Source organism: Furipterus horrens, unplaced genomic scaffold, assembly GCF_987537825.1.
Source record: "Furipterus horrens unplaced genomic scaffold, mFurHor1.1.pri manual_scaffold_17, whole genome shotgun sequence".
In the NCBI taxonomy this organism is placed as follows: domain Eukaryota; kingdom Metazoa; phylum Chordata; class Mammalia; order Chiroptera; family Furipteridae; genus Furipterus; species Furipterus horrens.
The window spans coordinates 98,928,386-98,952,576 of NW_028327187.1; the positions used below are offsets into that span (position 1 = coordinate 98,928,386).

Below are 24,191 nucleotides of genomic sequence, written 5' to 3' on the forward strand. Positions count from 1 at the left end.
AGGGATGGCTTTGATTGGCAGCCAGAATACATGGCAGAAACAGTGGTGTTTAAATGAAGAAGGTTTTGAACTTGCAAGTTACCATCCTTGCTGACATTGGGTGTTGATAGAAAATAGCAGGCTGGGGTTTCAGATACATTCAGAAATGCTGTGCACTTGCAATTCACAGTACTCAAACCAGTTTTTCTAATCATAACTTTAAAAAAAACAGAGGCACCTATCTTACTTCTCTGTCTCGAAAAGCTGTGTCCATAAGGCCGTTTATTCTAAAGCTGTAGCATTGAAAGATAAATGTTATATCTAGAAGATAGGTATGGAAATGAATTAAAATGCTGGCATTAACAGTTATACGTGGCCAATTCTAGTTTATACTGTCCAGAGCCATGCTTCTCAATCTTTCATGTAGGGGAATAAGCTGAGGATCTCATTAAAATGCAGTTCCCTGGTGATTCTGATGCCAATGGTCTGAGAACTACACTTTGAGAAACACTGTCCTGGATTCAGAAGTAGGCAAATAGTCATACATAGAATAAATACGCAGGAGGAGTTGTATGGATATATCCTGGGTCAAATAACAAGTCACACAAATGCAACCTCTTTATTTATCCCTCACTGATCTCCATAAGTTTCTCCCATGTTGGGTAATGAGAAAGGAGAACCTCACTCTCACCCCAACCTGTGTGGCTCAGTGGGTTGGGTGTCATCCCTCAAAGCAAAAGGTCACTGGTTCTATTCCCAGTCAGGGCACAGGCCTGGGTTGTGGGTTCGGTCCCTGTTCAGGGCACATACAAGAGGCAACCAATCAATGTTTCTATTCCTCTTTCTCCCTCCCTTCCCCTCTCTCTGAAAAAAAATAAATGAATAAATAAAATGTTTTAAAAAGAAGAACCTCACTCTTAGACAATTTTACTAGACTGTTTATATGAGTTGGTATCTGTTGGGTAAATGGTCAGTCTTTCAGATTTCCTTGTGCTCCTCCTGCTCCTCTCTAGAATAGCCTCTGGTTTGACAAGTGAGAGAAAATTACATGGCATACATGACCTAAGGTCCCCATGGGGGTCTCTGTGCCCTTCCTGACCTTCTGGTCTCTACAGCAATGCCCCTTGTCAGCCTAGTCAGTGTCTACCCTGCTGACCTCATGGCTGTGAATTTGTATTTTCACCATGAAATTCCATGCTCTGCTCACTAAACTATATTGGTTGATAAAAGAATTCTTATATTTGTGTGTTACCACTGAAGAGCACTTAAAATTCTAAATACATAACTATGATAACTCTTAAAGCAAGTATGACTATCATTATGGGTAAGGATAATAGCAACATAAAGCCACTCAACACATTTGGGGGAGGGCAGGGGTGTGGACTTGGCATTTACAGACAGAACATTGTGGGAATAATTGAAATGAGAAGCTGTGGTCATAATTGTTGTGATTTGTTTTAAAAGGGGAGGAAAAGACAAATACATAGAAAAAGAATTGAACACTAAAAAGACCACATTAAGGGATACTTATTTCAAGTAAAGCAATTTTACTGTTCAACTGCTATCTCATAAACTTATACCAATTAAAACTTGTGCTCTTCATATTCAGAATAACCTAGATTGTATTATGGGGAAAATATATCACAAGTCACATGATTCTTCTCAATGGAGACATAACCAAACTTCCTGGACTAAATTTACTTAGAAATGCCATAGCAATATTTCCTTTTCAATATCCAGTTCTGGGTCCTGATATTCCACTTATTATACTTCTGTCATTGAAATTAGAGTATATTATAAATTTAACTAGTACAATTCTGTGTTGTATAAGTACTGCTATCATCTAATAGACAAAATCAGCTGGTATTACTACTTTTTGTCTGTTGTACTTTGTAATCACCTTTGTATTCCAAATACTTTCAAATTGCCACGTATCTGCTGTTGTCCTTGTCATAACTTCTGTCATTCTTCCCGCCTCTTCTCTGAGCAGTAGCACTAGTGTGACAGACTCTTTCATTCACACATTGGAGTTATGCATATTATGAGGAAAACTTCAATATATATCTGATACATTTTTTGAAAAAGAAACACCTTCATTGTAAATTACTTAATTTATCACTCAGTGTAAATGCATTTAGTTTGTTCTGTGATTTCAAAACCACATATATTAGACACTTAGAGACTTTATGCCCAATACTTGTGAAACTGTAGCTTCCAACTTCTGAACACTTGGTTGCCTCCTCTGGACATCATGAATATTCAACCATTATTGATTATAGGAAGGCACAAAGTACATTGTTAATAAAAACAGCCGTAATTACTGAACTTGGGCTATTTTAGTAATAGCTTTAATTTTAAGGTTTAAAAGCTCAAAATTCATTTATAATAACGACTATGTAACATGCTAGCCATTAAAATGAAATTGATTTTCTTGAAACTAATAATTCTGTTAGGCATTCAAAAGTCAAAATATGAAAACTGTAGAATGTATAGCATATAACTAAAATTCAACTTACTCACCCATGAAATTACAAAGCCATGTGTGCAGACTTTGAATTTTCAAGATTTTTCAAAGAACTGTTGTGAATAACAGGAGAAAATACAGATAGACCTGCATCTCTGTCTTTTAAATTACTTGTTGAAATTGGTGATAAGAAACACAATATTAGTAATTCATGGTAACATTTATTACAGTATATCTTCTAGCATTAGCATAGTAATGGGTATTAGCGATGGACATAATTGGAGAGATAAGAAATGCAAAATTATGCACATATACACACAATACATACTCCTGTGCTTCACTCAAAATTAAATGGATGTTTTGTGAGATATTATACTGTATATTCTATTATAGCTGAAGTCGGATGTTAGAGACAGCATTATTCTTTATTATCTTTAATTCCTCAAGGAGTCAGTTATGAATAGAAACATTACCTTTGCTTATGAATAAGTTAAATAGAATTTTTTGAGCTACAAAATAAGAACAACAATAGAAAAGAGAAGTAATCTGTTAAAAGTATTTCTGATTTGAATAGCAACAAAACAATCAATAGGGCTATAAGATTAGGAACAAATAAACATTAGGGTTTTTATTTTCCAGTTTTTCACTATTGAAAACAATGCTGAAAGTACATCCTTTGTAGTTCTCCTCATAACCCCATGTGATAATACCTGGAAGTAGAACTGCTGACTCATTAGAGTATTCACATTTTTATTATATCTGGTAAATTACATTTCACCAGCAACAGAAAATGGAATGAATTTATTATTTTAATTTGCATATCCCTGGTTGAACAGGTTTTCATGTTTGTTAGCCATTCATTTTTCCTTGTATGAGTTGCCACTCCCAATAGTCTGCACAATTTCCATTGGACTGTTTGCTTTCTTTTATAGATTGATGTGAATTCTCTATGTATTCTGGATTTTAACAGTTATATGCATCTGAACTACAAGTTCACAATTCCTTATCCAAAACCTTATCATTGACTTTGCAGGAGACCCATGAAAGTGTTCACTTAGCTAGGGTGGTGGAAATTACAGAGTTATGATATAAAAATTAAATATGGCAGGCTAGATGAAGACCTGACACCTGAGATGAAGACTGACCTGTTGCATGAACCAAAGAAAGGGCTTCATTTGATCGTGTGTTTTCTCCCTTGACTTCAGAAACCTTCACATTTGCTTTATTTTCTATACATGTTTAAGGAAAAGCTATTCCAAAGAGAAGCCTCAGATTTTTTTGTTGTTGCTTTTTTCTTTAAATACAACCTTAATTCAGTACTCATTTGATCACCTGAGCTTACAAGTTATGGAAGAATTCAGAAGGAGTTGTTTAGATAGTGACTATAATTTTGGTACAACACTTAATAGTATAAAAACAAAGCATCTTTAATTTTATTTGAAGTGTGTGTCAATCATGAAGTCAAAATTGAATTGCATTCTTCTTTGCTTTTAATGAAAATTACCCTAACAGCTGTTTTATGTTTTAAAAAGAAACGTCTAATGTTTAATAATACTTACTTTGCCAAATAGTCTCTATCAAGACTTCAAGAGCTATGTCTAGGTAGCTCACGGATAATGACTTTAAGCTGTGCTATATTGGTTTAAAATAATGGAAATATCACTGGCCAAGGTGAATGTGCAAAACAAGAAACCTTTGTGTTATCCACGCCTCTCTATTCCATAGACTCCACTGTATTCCTTAAACTCTTTAGGATATTTAAAGCAGTATTTTTATGAAGGATTCAGCCAGAGATTGAAATGTGCCATGGTTAGAGTTCATCAGAACCACATTCAAATGTAGTTTAAGAGTCATAGGTGCAAAGGTGTGCATCTGGAAAAAAAAAAAAAAAAACGTATAAACAGATGGCATTGCAAATGATGCTCTCTACAAGAAAAAGGGGAAAAAAGTATTTTTTATATTAAGTTATACTGTGCCATGCACAGTGCTAATGTAGACCATACGAAGACAACATTGTTTTAATTTGTTCATTCATATATTCAGTAATTCAGGGGTGATTTCCTTTTCCAGGTGAATTTGTCAATGTCTGGAGATATTTTTGGTTGTCACACCTGAGGGAGGAGGGACGGCTACTGGCATCTTGTAACTAGTGACCAGGGATGCTGCAAATCATCCTAAAACACACAGAGCAACCTCCTACACACACAAAAAAAATTATCCCAGCCAAAATGTCAGTAGGCCTGAGGTTGAAAAACACTAATTTAAATTAAAATGACATGTTTATCAAAACTACTTTGTTCTGGTTCTAAGCCCTGTGATTCATCAAATAAAATCAGATGTTCTCTATGTATCATACTTAAGCAAATCCATAGAGCCTATAACATAGTAATTAAGCATGCAAGATATGAGTCAGACAGACCAGGGTTCAAGTCTCACATCCACCATTTGTTATCTTGTGTCTTAGGCAAGTGCTCTGACCTCTCATGACTCTTTTTTTTTTTTTAATCTGAAAAATTATGATAATGTCTGCTGAAAGGCTCTTCGGTGGAGATTGAGATGAACTAAAATTTATGTTAAGAGCATAGCAGATTGCTTATACTTAGTAAGTGCTCAATAAATGGTAGCAGTTAGTATTTCCTTGGCATATACTAAATTATATGTTCCTAACCTACTATGAATATCCTGGTCCCATACCATATTTCATGGTTTCTAAGAAACCATTGATTAGAATATGCATCATATTTTATCTGTCACTAAGAAAAAAGCGCTACCAATTAGGCTCTGACACACCATCATTTATAAAATGTGTCCCAGTTTCAGAGCAGTTAATCTGTGGAAATATAACATGGGCCTTAGAAATTCCTATTGTAAAGCCCACTGGTGAATTGTCTTTTTTTAGGTGCAAGTGCACAAGCCTGCCATTAAGCACATTCAGCTTGAAATTAATTTAGAAGCATGCAAGAACAGAAGCACAGCTTCCTGGGAAGGGGGCATCTAGTGTGTCTCTTCTGTGGGATTCAAAAGCAGTCTGTGCCCTGGCTGGGGTGGCTCAGTGGATAGAGTGTCAGCCTGTGAACCGAAAGGTCCTGGTTCAATTCCAAGTCAAGACACATACCTGGGTTGCAGGCCAGGTCCTCAGTTGGGGATGTGCAAGAGGCAACCAACCAATGTTTCACTCCCTCTTTCTCCCTCCCTCCCCGCCTAAAAATAAATATTAAAAAACTACAAAACAGAGACATCCTAGAGCTATGCTTCTCGCAGCATCTGGTCACTCCCCGATGATGGCTGTGGTGCAAAGGAAAGAGACTCACACAGAAGGGCTGGATCAGCCCTGGCCTAGAAGTGCCATGTGCTCTAAGAGTCAATCAGTGTCTTACAAGTAGAATTTCCAAGATCTGTGAAAGGCACATGCTCAATTACAAGAGTTACTACACTCAAAGGATTCCCCAAAATTATGGCTTTCCACTAGACATTTGTAGTTCATCCACAGAACTCCTAAATCTGTAATTTGCCAATCAGTCTTTGTTTTTTTGAAGCCGAAGCAATGGTGTCTACCAACACTGTTGACATTTCAGCATTTCAACTCAGGTTTCCAGGGAGGGTATAGCTAGAAGTTTCTTTGAAGGTCAAATTCGCATGCAAAAAGGCAAAATATGTTGTGAACCCTTTATCCACAATCATATCTGTCACTTTCATTCACTTTATAATTAAGGATATATACATATACTGAAATTCATTGTCTTTAATTGACTTGCCGCAACTGGTGAATTAATAACCCTAGAACCCAGATGTTGTTATCCCCCATCTGGTAATTTCTAACTACATTGGAATACACTAAAGCAAGAGTCAGCAAACTGCAGTCCAAAGGCCAAATTCTACCCACCACCTGCTTTTGTAAATAAGATATTATTGGAACACAACCATGCTCATTTGTTTATGTGTTTTCATGCTACAGTGGCGGAATTCAGGTATAACAGGAAGCATATGGCCCGTAAAGCCTATGCGGCCCGTTACAGAAAAATCTTTGTTGAGCTCTGCTCTACAGTATAACTGTAAGCTGTTTGAATATCTCTATGGGTTTGTGTAAGGAGGTAAAAGGCAAAACAGGTTTCTCATGTTTTATCTATAAAAATAACCACCTGTGTAATTTGTCCGTGTACCTGAACATTTTTAGAATCGCGATCCCAAGCATTTTTCTAGATCAGCAGTTGGCTAGCTTTTACTGTAAAGGGCCAGAGAACAAAGGTTTTAGAATATATTTTAGAATTTATGGGCCATGAGATTTCTGTTGCAAATAATCGAGTCATGACAGAATTAGAATTTAGCCAAGCTCAAGGACCCACACTCTTCACCGCTAAGGATTAGGAATGTTGTAAAACCTGGGAAGCACCAGTTTTAGTAAATGACTGTTCATCTTTTATTTTTTTTTTAGATCCTCACCTGAGGACATGTTCATTGATTCTAGAGAGAGACAGAGAGGGAGAGAAACATCAATTTGTTGCCTCTCGCACACGCCCAGTCTAGGGGTCGAACCTGTAACCCAGGCATGTGCCATGACTGGGAATCAAACCCGCAACCCTTCAGTTTATAGGACAATGTTCCAACCAACTGAGCCACATCGGTCAGGGCATAGATGACTCTTCTTAAAGCAGCGTCTTGTTTTGTTTTTAAACAAGATTGGAAATTTACTCTGCATAAAGATTTTCAGAGTAAATGCATTAGGTTAACACAAAGAAGCACTTCCCTCCAAACAATGTAAATTTAACTAATCCCCTTGGGAATCTGCTTATAACTGCTATCTGTTCTTTACATTTCTTTAGTCTAATCTTAACACATCAGCCAGAATGATCTATTAAAAATAAGTTGGCTCACAATGCTTCTCTGCTGAAAACCTTCTTCTGGTTCTTAATCTCACTCAATAATAGCCAGAGACCTCACACAGTTACCTTTCACAACCTACCCTCCCCAACTTCTGTGGTTTGCTTTTTGCTACTTTCTTCTTGCTCACTAAGCTCCACTCATCCTGGCTTTTTTTTTTTTTTTTTTTTAATTCAACTTGCAAGACACACTCCTGCCCCAGGGCCTTTGTACTTGCCATTTCCTCTGTGTGGATTGTTCCCCCCCTGAGGTAACAGCTTGATTCATTCCCTCACTTCTTCCTAGTCTTTATTCAAATGCCACCTTGTCAGTGAGGCTTTCTCTGGAGGAACTTTCTCAGATGTCCACCTGCTATCTTCTCACGCCCCCGACACATGTCTCCTGTCCCCACCTGATGCTTTATTTTTTTCTCTTTAGCACTTTTCACCCGCTGATGTATCATAATTTCTGTTTTATTGCCCATTGCCCCCATTGGAGTGTAAGCTACACAAGAACAGGAACATTTTGTCTGTTTTATTCACAGTTATATATCCAGTACATAAACAGTATTTAGAACATAATAGGTGCTCTTATCTTCAGTAAATATTTGCTGAGTGAATTAAGACATTGGGGTTGTTGAGGGGCAAGATTTTTTTTTGCAAAAACAGTTCTGCCAATAAGACTTTAAAACCCCTTCTGTCTGAGTGGGGGCCTGTAAGAGAGGATATCTGGCTCATTACTTGATGGCTACACCTCTGTCTACTCTTTTATCAGCCTTGAAGATTTTAAGTTTGTACCTTGGTAGATTCTATCTTCTCAGTCTCATAACATTTTCCACTTTAAAAATCAATACTGCATTATACTTTGTATATTTGGACAGATTTGTTTTTGAAATCCATAAATCTCTATATTGGGGTGGCGGGGGGAACCTCCCTTTGGTGGGATGCCCTTGATTAGCTCAGAATGGAAAGAGAGAACCTGTCATTCTTCGTCAATCAGCTTGGCACATACTTAACAGCATGCAGTTATAGTGAAGGAAAGCTGTGTTGCTGTGGCTTAGCAAGCCTAATTGTAGATTAAAAAAAAAAAAAAAAAAAAGTCACCCAGCATGAGGGGAAAGAAAGTGAACTGCACAATGCTGTGTTTTTCCATCCATCAGCCTTCATTTGTCAGAGTCTGCCTGACAATCTAGGCCAGAGAAGTCAGGCTCTAACGCAATATTGATTCCATTTCATTTTTCGTTTCTTGCTACCCTTCTTAGCAAACAGTTTGTATGTGGAATGAGAGATGTGCAGTCAATAGATGTGACCAGGGCACATTTATTTTAAAGGCTTACTTTGTTTTTGTCATCCCAGAAAGCCATATTTTTTATTGATTGTTTGTTTTACTGTAACATTGTAATTGTTGGCTCTTGCTGCAGTAACAAAAAATCCCAAAATCCCTGTGATTTGTAACAACCAACATATATTATCCACTCGTGCAGAGCAGCTGCGGCTTTCTCCATACGCTGGGTCAAGTTCAAGTTTTCTCGTTCTAGACTGTGGATCTGCTCTAAATGTCTTATTCCAGAACCCAGATGGAAAAAGCAATTTCTCCAGGGTGCATTATTCTCTTGTGGGAGAAGACAGGAACTAGAGGTACTAGCAAATCTTGAGTTGCCCTTAAAGACCCAGCTCAGAGCTGTCACACAGTCACTTCTGCCCACAGCGTTGATCCAAGTGAGGCACATGCTCAAGTCCACAGTGGATGGTGAGGAAAGCATATTCACCCACAGGACAGCTATGTTCACAGAGTCAGTGAAAAACAATGAACTAATAAACCACAGTATTCACAAATCTCTTAGAATTTAATTGATTCCAAAATACATTGTTTTACATTTCAACATCTCTGAAATTTATATATATCCCACAGTCATGTCTTTTTAAAAAAACTTTCTTAGCACTTCATAAAAGGAACAAATGAATGACTAAATGTTGGAACATACAAGCAAAGGCTGTTCATATATCTTTCTATTGTGATGTATATGTACATACAAATGCATATACACACTCATATATACATATGTATTCATATACTCTAAAGTTAACAATAGGTAAAATAATGTAAATGGAAATGGAAATAAATTTTAAATAAGGAAAAAAAACAAGGCAAAATGTGTCTCTGTTACACTATCATTAGGAACATCAAATTTCTAGTTAAAAACTCATACACAACCAGCTTAATATTGAATTGGGAAGATGATATTCAAGGAATCAATTCTTAAAAAAATGCAAGTATATGTTAATTTGCTTAGGAATTGTAACTTTCACCCTCCAAGCTATGGTTTAGACATTTTTCATCAGTAACCATTGCTTCGCCACTTGTCAGACTATCCACTTCCCAACATTAGTGATGCTATTTAATAGGAAATAAGTAACACTGAAGGTGTTTAGAGGGTCACTCCATTTCAAAAACCTATCAGGGCTGAATTTAAAAATACACTGTGATCTTCTCCTAGTGAGTATTAATGGAGGCTTATTCCCTATTACCTAATTAATAAAAATTATTTTCTTAAGTTTACATCTGAGATGGTCATGAACTGTCACTATTGTACGATGAGGAAAATAAAACTCGCGTCATGTTATAAGGGTCTTAACACCTGGTGCAATCATCCATTGCTGGGGATATATTAAGAATAAGGCAGGGAAAAAACACCTAAATATTCTATTATTAGAAGTGAGATTTTTTGGGTTGAAATCCCATGAAGACTTTCTTGTCTGAATATTCTTTGAAGTCGAATACTTTCTACTTACACAAACTGGCCACTATAATTAGCTGTTTCCAATTTAGGGGTGACCTTCTTTGCCTTATCTTGAATCATATAAAAATGTGAGGCTATTTGTGACATAAGAGGTTTACTCAGACCAGTTCTCTGACCCAGATAGCATCCATTTGGCAATCATAAACCCACAAAAAGATGCCCATGGAGCATTTAAAAGACCACGTACCAATGTATGTCCTTTTTCTGTGGGAAGATACAGTGTTTTCTCCCAACTACACCTGGAAGAATATTATAAAATGTACTGGAGTTAAAGAGCAGAAAAATCAACATATTAAGAACTATGACTGCCAGTTTTAGCACATGCACACATACACACTAGACACAGCAGAGTAAGGGATGTAGTGGGCGTTTAGTGGCACACTTCCTAACTGTAATCACAACTCTGCCATTTGCAAGCTATGTGGTCTTGGACAGATTGACTCAGTATCCCTCAGTTTTGGCATCTGTAAAAGGGAATATAAGTGTCAGGGAAAAATGTATTGAAACACACAATGTTTGTGACAAAGCAAACTTTTAGCAACTCTGCTTTCTTAATATTGCTGCAGCACTCAATGTTAGTATAGCAGTGTGTTGGCATTTTCTGCACAGCTAAGGGTTTTAGTATTTTTTAACTTTTGCACAGTCATGTAGGTTGCCTTGGGGGTTTTGGTTTGGCTGGGGGTTTTTTTGTTTGTTTGTTTTGCTTTGCTTTTTGATTTTCCATGTCAAGTTTTAATCACATGGATGGCTATCAAAATTTTTAAATTTATTTTATGTATACTTGCATTTTTTTCTGGATAATTATCAGCTTTTTATAATGTATTTTTTTCTCATACTAATTTAAGAAAAATATGTGAAAGAATATTTGAGCCCTGGCTGGTGTGGTTTAGTGGACTGAGCAATGACCTGTGAACCAAGGGGTCGCCAGTTTGATTCCCAGTCAGAGCATGTGCCTGGTCACGGGACAGGTCCCCCATTGGGAGTGTGTGAGAGGCAACCACACGTTGATGTTTCTCTCCCTCTCTTTCTCCATCCCTTCCCCTCCCTCTAAAAATAAATAAATAAAATATTTTTAAAAAGAATATTTGAGTGAATTCAATGGGATATACTGTACTACAGTTGACCCTTCAAGCAATATTTCACCTTGAATAACTGACCTATCTTTTAACTAATAAATTCACTCTGCGAATAAACGTAGTGAGGTCAATTGTAGACATTTATCTTCAAAATGGTCCTTCTAAAGTGATTTTTCAAAGGTGCATGTAATTACAGATCTAGTTCTCCAAAAGGTGCAAAGGAGAAGTAACCACAAATACCTTAGCAATGAGGCCCTGGCTGCTGTGGCTCAGTGGATTGAGCATCAGTCTGCAAGCCAAGTGGCGCTGGTTTTATTCCCAGTCAGGGCACATGACTAGGTTACACTCCAGGTCGCCAGTTGGGGACGCAAGTGAGAGGCAACCACACAGTGATGTTTCTCTCCCTCTTTCTCCTTTCCTCTCTCTAAAAATAAATAAACAAACGAATAAATTATTTTTAAAAAATACCTTAGAGATGAGCATGGTTTCTCTCTTCCATTGCTCCATTTCTGTAGGACCAGCTGTAAATCTCACCCAGGTACTTAACCTCTTCGTTCTTTCATTGAACAATGAAGAAATGACAATCACGGTGATGAAAGGCCATGATGACAGGAAGCATTTCTATAAAGGGATATGATGTGACTTTGCAAAGTTCATTCATCCGAGGACTAAATCCAGGGCTAATCTGGTGGCTGTAGGTATATTTTACCTTCTGCAGGTGCAAGACATGGACATGTCATGTGGCATGCCGCCTTTTTCCTCAGTCCATTTGCAAGTACCCACTTAGAACTTACAGCTGTAAGTAAGATCTGGGCTGCCCTGAAGTCAGACTTGTTGCTGTTTCAGTTCATTTGCCAATGAAAATGTCTTGAATTAAGATTTGTATGTTTATTTCCTAAAAGAATTCCTTGTAATATCAAACGCTGTCTCTTAATCCTATCTATTTACCAGTGCCTTCTGAATAATAGCATCAATTGTTTGTGATGTTTGGAACTATTTATGTGCAATTGAAGACCAGGAGCAGGGAGAGAAAGGTGTTAGCGTCAATCATTTGGCTACATATGAGAAGCATTGGTAAAATTAGTGACGATTTGTGGTCATTTTGTGAAGCTATAAAATTTACAGTAGGTGCACTTATTAACAATTTTAAAGAAAAGAAGAAATAGCCCTGGCTGGAGTGACTCAGTGGATTGAGCACCAGCCTGCAAACTGGGAGGTTGTTGGTTCAATTCCCAGTCACAGGCCTGGGTTGCAGGCCAGGTCCCCAGTTGGGGGGGTGTGCAGGAGGCAGCCGATTCATTTGTCTCTCACACATCGATGTTTCTCTCCCTCTCTTTCTTCCGTCCATCCCCTGTCTCTAAAAGTAAATAAATAAAATATTTTTAAAAAGAAAGGAAGAAACACTCAACCCTCACAAAGTGTACTCTGAATTTGACCTTGTTACAATTTTGCAAGATTTTTTAAAATCACTTTTAGAATTTTTTTATCCTAGAAAATGAATTAATTCTAATAATTTTAAGTTCATTTCTTCCATAATTATAGTCCCTGAAGTTGGCATGTATGCATGTGTGTGTGTCTTACTCACACATCCATTAACACACAGGGTTAATCTTCATGCTATGGACATGTTTAACCAAGGTGCCTACCTCCCACTGCTATTTATTATAATCAGAACTGAAGAAATAATCCCTCTTAAGAGCTTGTGTGAGCACCCAGAAGTTGCAAGACATCCAACTATGTCATATAAGATTATAATAATTTGGGTTCAAAGGACACCCCAGCTCTGACGAGCTGAGAGAACAGGTACAAACACAATATATAAAGGAAACAGTGGCATGCAGACCCGTACACACAGCAGTGCTGAGAGGCTACAGGGTAAGAGAGAGAGGAGGAGAGTTATGGCTTAATCAGGAGTTGCTATGTGGGGAAGATTCCCCGAGCCCTGATTGACACCTGCCATTGATTAATCAATACTCCATCCTAGTGTTTAACAAGTGTTCTGTCCAAGAAATCTGTAATATTTAACTCCACTTCCTTCAGCTACAATTTATGCACATTTCCTTTGTTCTCTCATCAAGAGAGCTAAACACAAGCCAGTAACAACACACTTTATAGTCGTACAACTCAAGAGGATTTTTTTGTCATATTTCAGTCTTCTCCAGACAAAGGAAAAACAAACAAGTTTCTTAAAATGGTCTAATCACTTCTCAAAAGGTTGATTTTATTCAACTGCTTAATAATTAATAAACCTTGATACTGTCCAAAGAGTGTTTACTCTTTGGAAAGAAGCTTAATAATTCTGACAGCGATGTGGAAAGAATTATTTGGTTTCTATTTCAAAACAAGATTTTGGATCCCAAGCCCCAGAGAGAATCCTGTTAAACTAAGGACTTTGTAAATTAAAAAGAACATTAGGATTACTGAGATTATGGATATGAACAATAGTATTTATCTATATTAATCCTATTTATAAATTGTACTTTTAATTACTGCATGTTACTTTTTTGACAAATAGAAAGTCAGTGTCTCTTTCTCTGCAGTAGTATTACATTATAATTTAAGAAGCTTTTGGATACATTTCTAAAACTTCCGTGTGTTTCAGGAAGACCCCCATTTCTTTTCTCTGCAGTTGAAGCTACTCTTCTGTGCCCCTGTGTACTGTGCAGAAATTGATCTGCAATACATGTGGAGTCTCCAAGGGTATAGTTAAATTTAGTAATTTTATTGCTAACTGTGAAGTTAATCTGCACTGTATGTGTTCTTTTCTCCAGGAAACTGAAGTAGCAGTTCAAGCTAAACAGCCGGATGTGGAAGGGATTTTGTCTAAAGGGCAGCATTTGTACAAGGAAAAGCCAGCCACTCAGCCAGTGAAGGTAATGAAGCAACCTCTAGCAATATCCATTACCTCATAATGGGTTATGCTTCCCCTGTTGTACATTTGCCATTGACGTGGTCTATTTATAATCAGTGAAATAACTTGTAAAGAAACACCGGCCATACTGCAATGGCAGAGGCAGAGCTGTCTTTTTGATCAACATATCCTGTTTATATATTGTGATCTTAATGCTATTAACTAGTCATTGCATTAAAGGAATCATTTCTGTCCTGGTGTGCTGCCATCAATAGAAAAAGTAGTCCCACCTTCAAGGTAGATTAAATTCTTTGAGGCTTTATTGCTTTGCTCACCAGCCTTGATGCTTTTCATATTGTTTGACTTAATTCAGATCAAGCTCCTGCATCATACCGTCTGTCTCCAGCAGCTGTAAAGAATCATAATATGGTCCATGACCTTTCTTTTCTCTGTTGTTCTTTCTTATGAAAGAGGAATCGGCATTTGGGCTTCGGTCCTTTATTGGGCCAAGAATTTGTAGCGAAATGTCACGTACTTGCGTCCCTCTTTGGTGAAAAAGCTGGCCCGGGATAAAGCTTTCTACTTCTTTCCTTTCCCTGTGTGCATTTTGAAGTCTAGGACACGTTTATTCCCAGGCTATGGGAAAGCCAGCCCAGTTTTCAAAAATAGTTAATCAATGGCTTCCATTTGCAAAGTAGAGTCCAGTGATGAATAGAAGTCGGGTGCAGGTTACCTTATTTCCTGTCCCTGACCCAAATTATAATGGCTCCCATTCTGATGAAGGCTCCTGTGAGCCTGTGATGGCGGCTCTTGATGGATCACCCTGCTTTCTCTAGCTAATGTTGCCGGCTGAGATTTAGTGAGCCTCGCCCTCCTGTTTAAGACTGCTCTAAAACAGTGCAGGTCAATAACCTCATTATACACAACTAGTTTGTCCTTGGCAAACGCCATTAGCATGACTGGGACTTTGTGTCAAAGGTCACCGCTTACACTTGGCCCAAGCTTCATTTCTAGAGCACTGTTTGTTTTCCTTACAGGTTACAAGGGGCTTTTCCTTAAGGAAAGTTAAAGTTGTAGCCTCTGCGTAATATCCAAATGCCAGAGGCTGCAAGGCACTTAGTCCTCTAGAAATATCAATAGGCATCGCCTCCCTCCTGGTTTCAGGAAGAATAATGACAATTCGCACCCAGTTCCAAGCCTGGTATGATCATTCTCAAGAACTGACAGTGTGTGTTCAATATTTAGATAAGAGAGCGAGAGAAGGTCCTGCACACAGCCAGTTGCAGGGTTCTGTCAATGCTCTAAGCCTAGTCTGTCCCCCAGCGGACACATTTCTTGGTTCACAGAGTCGCTCCCGGAGCAAGCACTGAAACAGACAGGTGGACCGTTTTGTAGTCCACTCTGTCTGTTCTTGTTTGATCCTCAAACATGTTAAGCGGGTTTTGATACAATAGTTACAGATTACAAATATGTGTTTAAATTGGCTCCTACTTTTGAGCCTTCATTAAAAAAAATAATAATAACCAGGGGAAAGCCTTACCTGAAAGTCAGTGAGAATTTTTTTTAATTTTATTTTTATTTCTTATTGAATATAGTGGGGTGACATTAGTTAATAACATTGTGTAGGTTTCAGATATACAAATCCATATATACATCATCTGTGTACAGTAATGTGAACACACCCCAAGTCAAGTCTCCTTCCATTGCATTTACCCCCCTTTACCCTCTTCTGCCTCCCCCACCCCCTTCCCCTCTGGTATTCACCATACTGAGTTGTTTTTATTCCTTAGTGTTTTCATCTTGTTTACCTTGTCCCCCTCCCCACTCCCCTCTGACAACTGTCAGTCCTTTCTCTGTATCTATGAGTCTGTTTGTATTTTTTTGTTAGTGTATTTTGTTCATTAGATTCCACATAAGAGTGCAATCAGACAGTATTTGTCTTCCTCTGCCTGGCTTATTTTGTTTCCAGTGCATGTTTCCAGTGATTGTCACTTACCACACGTGTACTCCCACCCTCAGCTCCTGGGCCACTTGAAGACCTGGGCTCTGCCATGCCTGAGCATACCTACTTTCTACTGCCACGTCACTGGTGTAAAGAGGGGGTTACCTTTCTGAAATGACAGAGAGAGCAATGAGGTGTTAACTTTTCCTCTTGTATCCCTTAAAACCATTTCTCAGCATCAAAACTCTTCTTTCTTCCTCTGTTTCCTCATTTTCCCCTTCCCCATTTCCTCGCACGTCAGCTCATGTGGGAGAAGCAGAACTGAAGTCACATCCCTTCCAGTTCTACCGTTTATCCCATAGGTTTGGAGAAGATTAAACATATCAGGTTGATAGTGATAAACTGGCAAGATTAACATTGGAGGTGCAGAGAAATACTTGATTCACATGCAACATTTGCTCTGATCGGTGACCTTGATGACACCTGGAAATTAGCTGGAGGTGTGGTAATGAGAAACACTGTGACTTCAGAGTTCAGAACACAGAGCCCAGCTCTATAAGACTGCAGGCTGCGGGGACTATTTAAATCCCTGCATGGACCAAACACTGCTTTTTAAAGCTATGGATGATTTTTCTGGAGAGTGATCCATTGCTCTTATAGTACATAAACAAAGCCTGTTTTCAACTTTCATTTGCTATATCAAAATTTTTAAATTGTGCTGTTGCTAATGCCTTTTCCCCTTAACTGTCTGCTTTCTCAACACTTAATAGAAAGGAAAAGTGTCCCAGTAGCCGACAGAACATTTTCATGAAAGAAGTTTGGTTTTCTGGGGAGAGGATAGGGGAGTAGGTACATTTAGAAACTGTAATAATTATGAAGAAGAAAGTGATATTCTTTAAAAAGAAAATGAAAATCTCTCATGTTATATACATAAGCTGGTGTATTTAAATAGGTAATGATATGTCCTCTGCTTGCAGACATTTTAATTAAGGACTCATCCAAGCATGATTCAGTCGCATAGGAAATGAACTGTCTATTGGCACCTCCACGTTCTGCACCGGACAGCCTGTCTGTTCTGCTCCAACACTCACCTCCCAAGCGAAGCCCTATTTGAGAGGCGGGCTTATCTATGTTTAGGGTTTTTTGTTTTTTTTTTTTTCTTCTCGTTTTTTTCTTCACTTCATCAACTTCTCTAAGGTTTCTTTAATTTTCAAAGATGGTAAAATCTTAGAATGGTGTGATTGAAGATATAGTATCTTTGTTTTGCTTTCCTTCCCCTCTCTCCCTCCCCTTCTCTCTCTCCCTTCCTCCCTCTCTGTCTCTCTCTCTCCCTCCTCTATCTCCTTTTCTCCCTCTCCTCTCCTCTCCCCTGTTCTCTCCCTCCCCCTCTCCCTCCCTTCCCTTCTCCCTCCCTTCTCCCCTCCCTTCCCCTCTCCCTCCATCTCCTCCTCCCTTCCCTTCTCTCTCCCTTCCCCTCACACATATGCATAATTCCATCTCATTTAATTTGTAAATCACTCCTTCATCTTAACGTCAAAAATTGTTGAAAACTTGTTGAATAAATTAAATTGTTTCACATTTTCCTTAAGTTGTACCTGTGGTAGTAGTATTTTTCAATAATGCTGTTGATGAAATAATTTTAATATGTTTCATTTCCTACAGATTAATGACAAGGTCCTCCATAGCACCCAGTTTAGCAGTTATAACGCAACAAAAACAGCTGCCATCAGTAGTAACGATGTTGGCAAATACAAAAAATAAACCATTCGTTACTTGGTTTTTAAAATTATTTTCTTTAACTCTTTTGAACTTAAGCATATAGATGACATCTTCTTGGACACTATTTCTATGAAACTTTTAACACATAAAATATTTAAAAATACTAGTATGTGTTAGAACTGAGAACATTAATGAAATTTTAAATGTCTTGGTAACTTGCTGAAATGATAAGGTGAAACCAGCTGGTTTGCTTTGCTAACTTTTCAGATTATTTTTAAAAATATTGCTAATATGAATTCAATACATATTTAATTATATCCCCTGAATTCTTTTTAAATGTAATAGAAAAAGTAAGGTGTTAGGACCCTCTGTATTGGGCCCAACAGTTCCACCCCAACCTTTAACACAAAGTAGTTGCTGTAGAAAAATGGTCACGAGAGCAGTTATCATCTTCCAGGCATCATTTCCTGAGATATAAGCTGCAAAATGACAGCATCATTAGTAATTTTTAATTATAGTCAATCACAACCAGGGACGTTTCATTTTCCCAGCTGTTTTGTTGTTAATTAACTAGATTAAGCTGTTCCTTTTTTTTCCTCCCAATGAATTTGTTCTGCTAGCATCAACATCTTAACATTTCTAATAACTTCCTTAGTTTTTTTGTTTGGTTTTTTTTTGTTTGTTTGTTTTTGTTTTTTTGGCCAGGTAATTTTTAATGTATTACTCACAACGGAAGTCTCTCTGAAGATTTATTTATGGTATAACAGGTCAAGTGTTGTCTATGTGGTCAAAGTATTGCCCAATTAAATATTGGAATTATGACATTATTTGGATTTTATAAATCATCTATAGGCATATGATCTTATTGCAAGAATGGTGTCACTCAGAGAAACATGAGGACGCATTGAGCAGAAGAAAAGAAATTTACCGAGGAAATTAGCAAGCAGGGAGGAAGCCAGGCCATGAATGGCCCGACTCTGGGCTCCTAGGGAGGGAGGGGGCTGTTTTATAGGGGGAAGAAAAAAGAAAGTATTGAATTCAGTCATTATCTTGCAGCTGTGAGTCTAGGGCTGATCAAGGCCAAATGGAGCTCAGGTGGATGTACCTCACTATCATGGGGAATTCTCAGGCAGCTGCAGGTGGGCAGGGGGTAGGGGGACAGCATGGGAACCAAGGCTGTCAGTTATTTGCCTAGTACAGCTTATATTTTCTAACATCAGAAAGCAATAGGGACATAACAGACATAAATCTGTCCTCCCTCCCAAAAAACAGGTCCATTTTGATTGACTCATTTGGTGAGCACAATTTCCATGACAATGGTAATGGAAAAAGTTGGGAAAAGAATTATGGAAAGAAAGTAAATATTTGAGAGAATTTATAATTTATTAATACATGAGCAGCAGAATTCATTTTTTGAAAAACATTGGAGTTAGCTTTACAACTGAGGACAAAGTCTTAGACTACAAGTGGTTGAATAAATGCTAATCACATATGCTTGAATATAAGGAGAGTGCTCCCTTTTTTGCAGAGATAAAATTTATCATAGATATTTGAGCAACCAGTAGACATAAATACTTAGGAATATGGATGAGATTGCCAAATGTCTAATTATATTTAACATCTTAATGCAATAGCACTTCCAAGTTTGAAATCTCACATTTTAGAAAATGACACACTGATTAGAAATATTGCTTTTGCCACATCTATGTCTTATGAAGTGAGTTCACTCCCACTATTCATATGTATATTCCAGAATTCTAGAGGTCAGTGTCTTGCACAGTTCTTTGCCATATGGCATTGAGTCCCTGTGTGATGCTCTTAAAGTTTTCTGTCCCAAGACTACTAGAAATGGACATATAATCCAAAAGGATTATTTAGCTTACTGAAGCAAGGGAGAGAACTCTCCAGAAACACTGTGGGGCATCTCAGTTAAGAGGGCGTTGGAAAGAGCCGCTCACGGGGTTTGGCTGGCTAGCAGATTGGAAGGATGAATTAGAGAAGCGGGAGCCATTTCTGGGTGAGATGCTGTCCGGAAACAAAGTCAGTGTGGTGACCGGCTGTCTTAATTTTTATATAGAAGGTGAGGGGATTAAAGCAGGGCAGAGCTGTCTGTCACTGTTAAAAAAGTAGCAGTGCCTCATATAAGTCATGTTTTGTGGTGGCAGTGTGACCTTGGCTTTATCTCAGTCAAACACGGCCCTGGCATGGCCCTATATCAGGCTAGTTTATTTTCTGTGATTGTCTTTTATGCTCAGTTGGGACCATCCCTTAGCTATCTTAGCTAGCTGCCAGTGACCAGTAGGTCCATTTTTACTTCCTCCTTGTTATCACTTCAATTTTTATCCCCAACCTCGCAGCCATTCACAAAATATTAGGAGAGATGATCTTTTCATGTTTTTAAAGATATTTTATTATTTATCACCCCATCAGAACAACTTATTGTTTTACTTTTTAAAACTATTTCTAAAAGACTTGTTTACACTGGCTTTCAGCATTGGTGTGAGGTTATATATACCCTGTGCATAGTTCCTAATGATTCATCAACTTTCTTCATCTCCTTTTCTTTTTACTTAAACAGGTCTGTTGGATTACTTCCATAAGCATCCCCAAATTCACATCTCTTGAGGTTATTTCAGGCTACTCTGCAACTTTGTTGTTCAAAATAAAATAAAATGACTGAGACACAAGAGACATTATAAAGCTCTAACATGAGCTTATACGTTTCTGAGGAAATATTTGGGGGTGAAATCTTAATTTAGACTCAGTAATTCATGCTGGAACTTAGCAAGCATTTTAAAAATTTGAACTTCAGTCCTGGTCCTACCTATGTGTATGTATATACAGCCATAGGTAGGTTCATGTATTCATGTAACACATATTAATTGCGTGCCAAACATTGATACAAGAGAAAAACTCTATAGGATTTTAAATTTTGAAAATCCCCAAACACTAATGGAGTTTAAAAATAATTTTATTTTAAATGGAAAAACAAAGCTATATTCAGAAATATTTCTTGTTAATTTCTGCTCTTTTTTTTAAATCAGTCAGAAGTGTTTATTGAGCTACCGCTATGTTCTCAGAACTTTGTTGAGTATTGTGAAGAGTCTAGACTAGCCTAGGGCATGTTACGTACTTCTAAGTATGTTAATGCCACTTGATTTTACAATAAATCCTCCTTCAATGAGGACATTAATAGTGTAAGAGTTACATTTTGGTTGGGTTTGGCTAATAGGCTTGACTACTCTATTCATTGAATCTTTCTCTAGGGAGCTCCTCTTATTTCTATAAGTTTGGATCACTTTTGTTCTTGAATGAAAATATCTGAATTTCAGTTCAGTTCCAGTCAAGGTTCTTTTAGTGGCAACGAGCAGTCACCCTTTTACACTAGCAAAATTAGGGGCATTTTTAATGAAATACAGAGAATCACAGTGACCACAAGGAAAAGCTCATATTGCATATTATAATAGAATTGGGAAGCAGAATTGTTTGATATAATTGTCTTAACAGTTAATGACCATTTCCAAGCTAATTATATACAGTAGAAATAATGCTCTGCTGCAAAAGTCCCCTGTCATGAAACTAAGTTTGACATTAAAATTAAAATTTGCCTGTACCAGTGTAGCTTGGTTGGGTGTCATCCTGCAAAGCCGAAGATGGCTGGTTCGATTCCCAGTCAGGGCATGTGCCTGAGTTGCAGGTTCAGTCCCCTGTTCGGGGCATGTGGGAAGCAACACACTGATGTTTCTCTCCCTTTCTTTCTCCCTCTGTTCCCTTCTCTCTAAAGATACATAAATAAAATATTTAAAAATAATTTTTAAACTAAATTCATAAGAATGACCTCAGACATTCTCCCTCCAGGTAAAATATGAGTTTACTTCGATTGTTGAGTTTGAGTTCTTGTGAGGAAAGGCTGAAGTCTGCAATTAGCATAATCCAGGGTTTTACTTCCTATATTTAAATATGTTGCAGATGCTTTTAAAAAATATATTTTATTTATCTTTCAATTAAAGTTGATATACAATATTATATTAATTTCAGGTGTACAGCATAGTAATTAGACATTTATATAACATACAAGATGATTATCCTGATAAGTCTAGTACCCATCTGACACCCTACCTAGTTATTACAATATGGTTGACTGTATTCCCTATACCGTACTTTACATCCCCATGACTATTCTGTAACTTACATCCCTGTGACAATTTTGTAACTATTTTGCAACTGTTTTGACTCTATTCCCTATGCTGTGCTTTACATCCCAGTGACTATTTCACCCAGACCTCCCAAACCCCTCCCATCCGGAAACCATCAGATTGTTCTCTGTATCTATGAGCTTATTTCTGTTTTGTTTGTTTATTTTATTAGATACCACATATAAGTAAAATTAGATTCAAAGTTTTAAAAGTTTGAAAATCTGATCAAGAATAGTGCTTAATAACTATTATCCCTCTGATTGTATGTTTAACCCGTTGAGTGCCATGCATAATTTGAAATTTGGATCAACATGAGAAAAAATTATATCAATATATAACCTGCGGTACCAAAAAGAGAGCAAAACATAAAATATGAATTATTCCATTGTTATTTATATCTACAGCCATCAAAAAAAAAAGAGTCATTGGGAGCAACACTGGCACTTTTGGGAAAATTTGAAAGCGTTGTTCACAGTGACGTTGGCCCTCAAAGGGTTAAAGATGTTGGACTTTACACATATATTTTGTTACTTTAAATTTGCTTACAGATTGTTGACATGATTAGTGAATCATTACCTTTTACAGATTTTTACTGAGCACTGCTTAAAGCTTATTATGTGAAGAAAGCTGTGTTAGTTGCTCCAGCCAAACATTTCTGCCACCTGAAAAAACCTCACAGCCTAACAGAAAAGATGTGAGAATAGAAAATATGGGCTCATGCCAGAGGACCAGGAAGCCAAACCCAGCCCAACAAAAAGGCCTTTCATAATGCATACATAATCAATTCCAACTGTGAAGTACACAAAAAACATGAAGAAATTGCAAGACTGTTTTTGTGACCACTGAAATAGAAATCTATAGCCATTTTCTGTAATGTTATTTGCTAATAACTATGGAAGACTGCCAAATACACATTTCTGAGCTTATTGCATTTTTGACACTTGGCAGTACCTGCAGATGTTTGTGGAGCATTCAGGGTACCAGTTACTTTGTAAAAATCTCTACCTTTAAAGTTATAGTAACACCCCATTTACCTACCTGGAAATAGCAGTGGACAACATAACATTCAACTAAATGAATAGAATGTTCAGAATTTATGTATTAAAAAAAGAAAATGAAATATATTAACATGTTATTTTCTGGGTAACCCAAACCTCGTCCTTTCGGAATTGAAATATTTTCATCCTGGTCAAATTGAAAGGTCACAGGTTCAATTCCTGGTCAGGGCACATGCCTATGGGTTGCAGAGTTCAGTCCCTAGTCAGGGTGCGGTCAGGGCACGTAGAACAGGCAACCAGATCAATGTTTCTCTCTCACATCTCACTCACATCGATGTTTCTGTTTCCCTCTTTCTCCCTCCCTTCCCCTCTCTCTAAAATCAATAAGTGTGTCCTCGCGTGAGGATTTTAAAAAAGACTTGAAATATTTTCATTTTAACTATTTTAGTGAACACTTTTACTGACTCTCTTCTGATTTGCTTGATTAAGCAATGCAGAATGACTAACGAACAATTTTATAGTACTTCACAGTTCACAGAGTTCTTTTCCCATAAAATGTTTCCCTTAGTTTCTCCAACAAAGCTATGAGTTAGGTGGTAGTGTTATATCCATGTCTCAAGGGTGATAAGTCAGAGTGAGCTGTCTGATTTGCCAATGATCACAAAACCAGTAATGAGTTACAATTGAAATCCAGGACCTCTCATTCTAAGACACAATGTAATTTCAATGTTTCTTAATTTTCAGGGGCTTCATTATCAGCATTAATTACTATTTTGTTCCAAAATGATGCACATGGAATATCAAGTTCAATACAGTTCAGTTTCTTCAGTTGAGACCTAGATGAAGTAGTTAATTTGCTTCTAGAAGCCACATTGTAGGGTAAATGCATGCCTTTAAATATTAGAACAAAACTCAACACAGTGAGATGCTTGCATTAGGAGAACAATGTGGGACCTTAGCCAACTGTAGGGATAGCAAACTCCAGTCTCTCTTTGCTCACTCCCTCTGGGAACATATACTTACTAGTAGAATTGTAAGCAGATCCCAGTAGTGTTTAAATCAATCTCTGATCAGTTTCTCTCTCTCTCTCTCTTTCTTCTTCTCCCCTCCCCTTCTCTCCCCCTCCCCACGTATACATATAAGTTAAATAATGTATGATGAGACTTCACTGTATACTGTAGTTACCCCTTCAGTAAATGACCAAGGTCTCTACATTTTCTTGTTATCTACTTCTATGTTCATTGTCTTCCCTCATTATTTATTACTACCTTTTGTTATCAGCATCATTACTATTTAGTTGCTCTTAACA

The 24,191-nt window shown here is 37.5% G+C and overlaps 1 protein-coding gene across 2 annotated transcripts in view; it reads left to right on the forward strand.

Annotated features, from left to right (window-relative positions):
- DMD (dystrophin) overlaps window positions 1–24,191 on the forward strand; it is a 1,939,482-nt gene that overhangs the window by 1,265,140 nt on the left and 650,151 nt on the right. For both annotated transcript variants that reach the window (XM_090265340.1, XM_090265335.1), the window contains one exon: window positions 13,948–14,049. In XM_090265340.1, coding sequence (XP_090121466.1) covers window positions 13,948–14,049 — 102 coding nt within the window. The remainder of the gene's footprint in view (window positions 1–13,947; window positions 14,050–24,191) is intronic.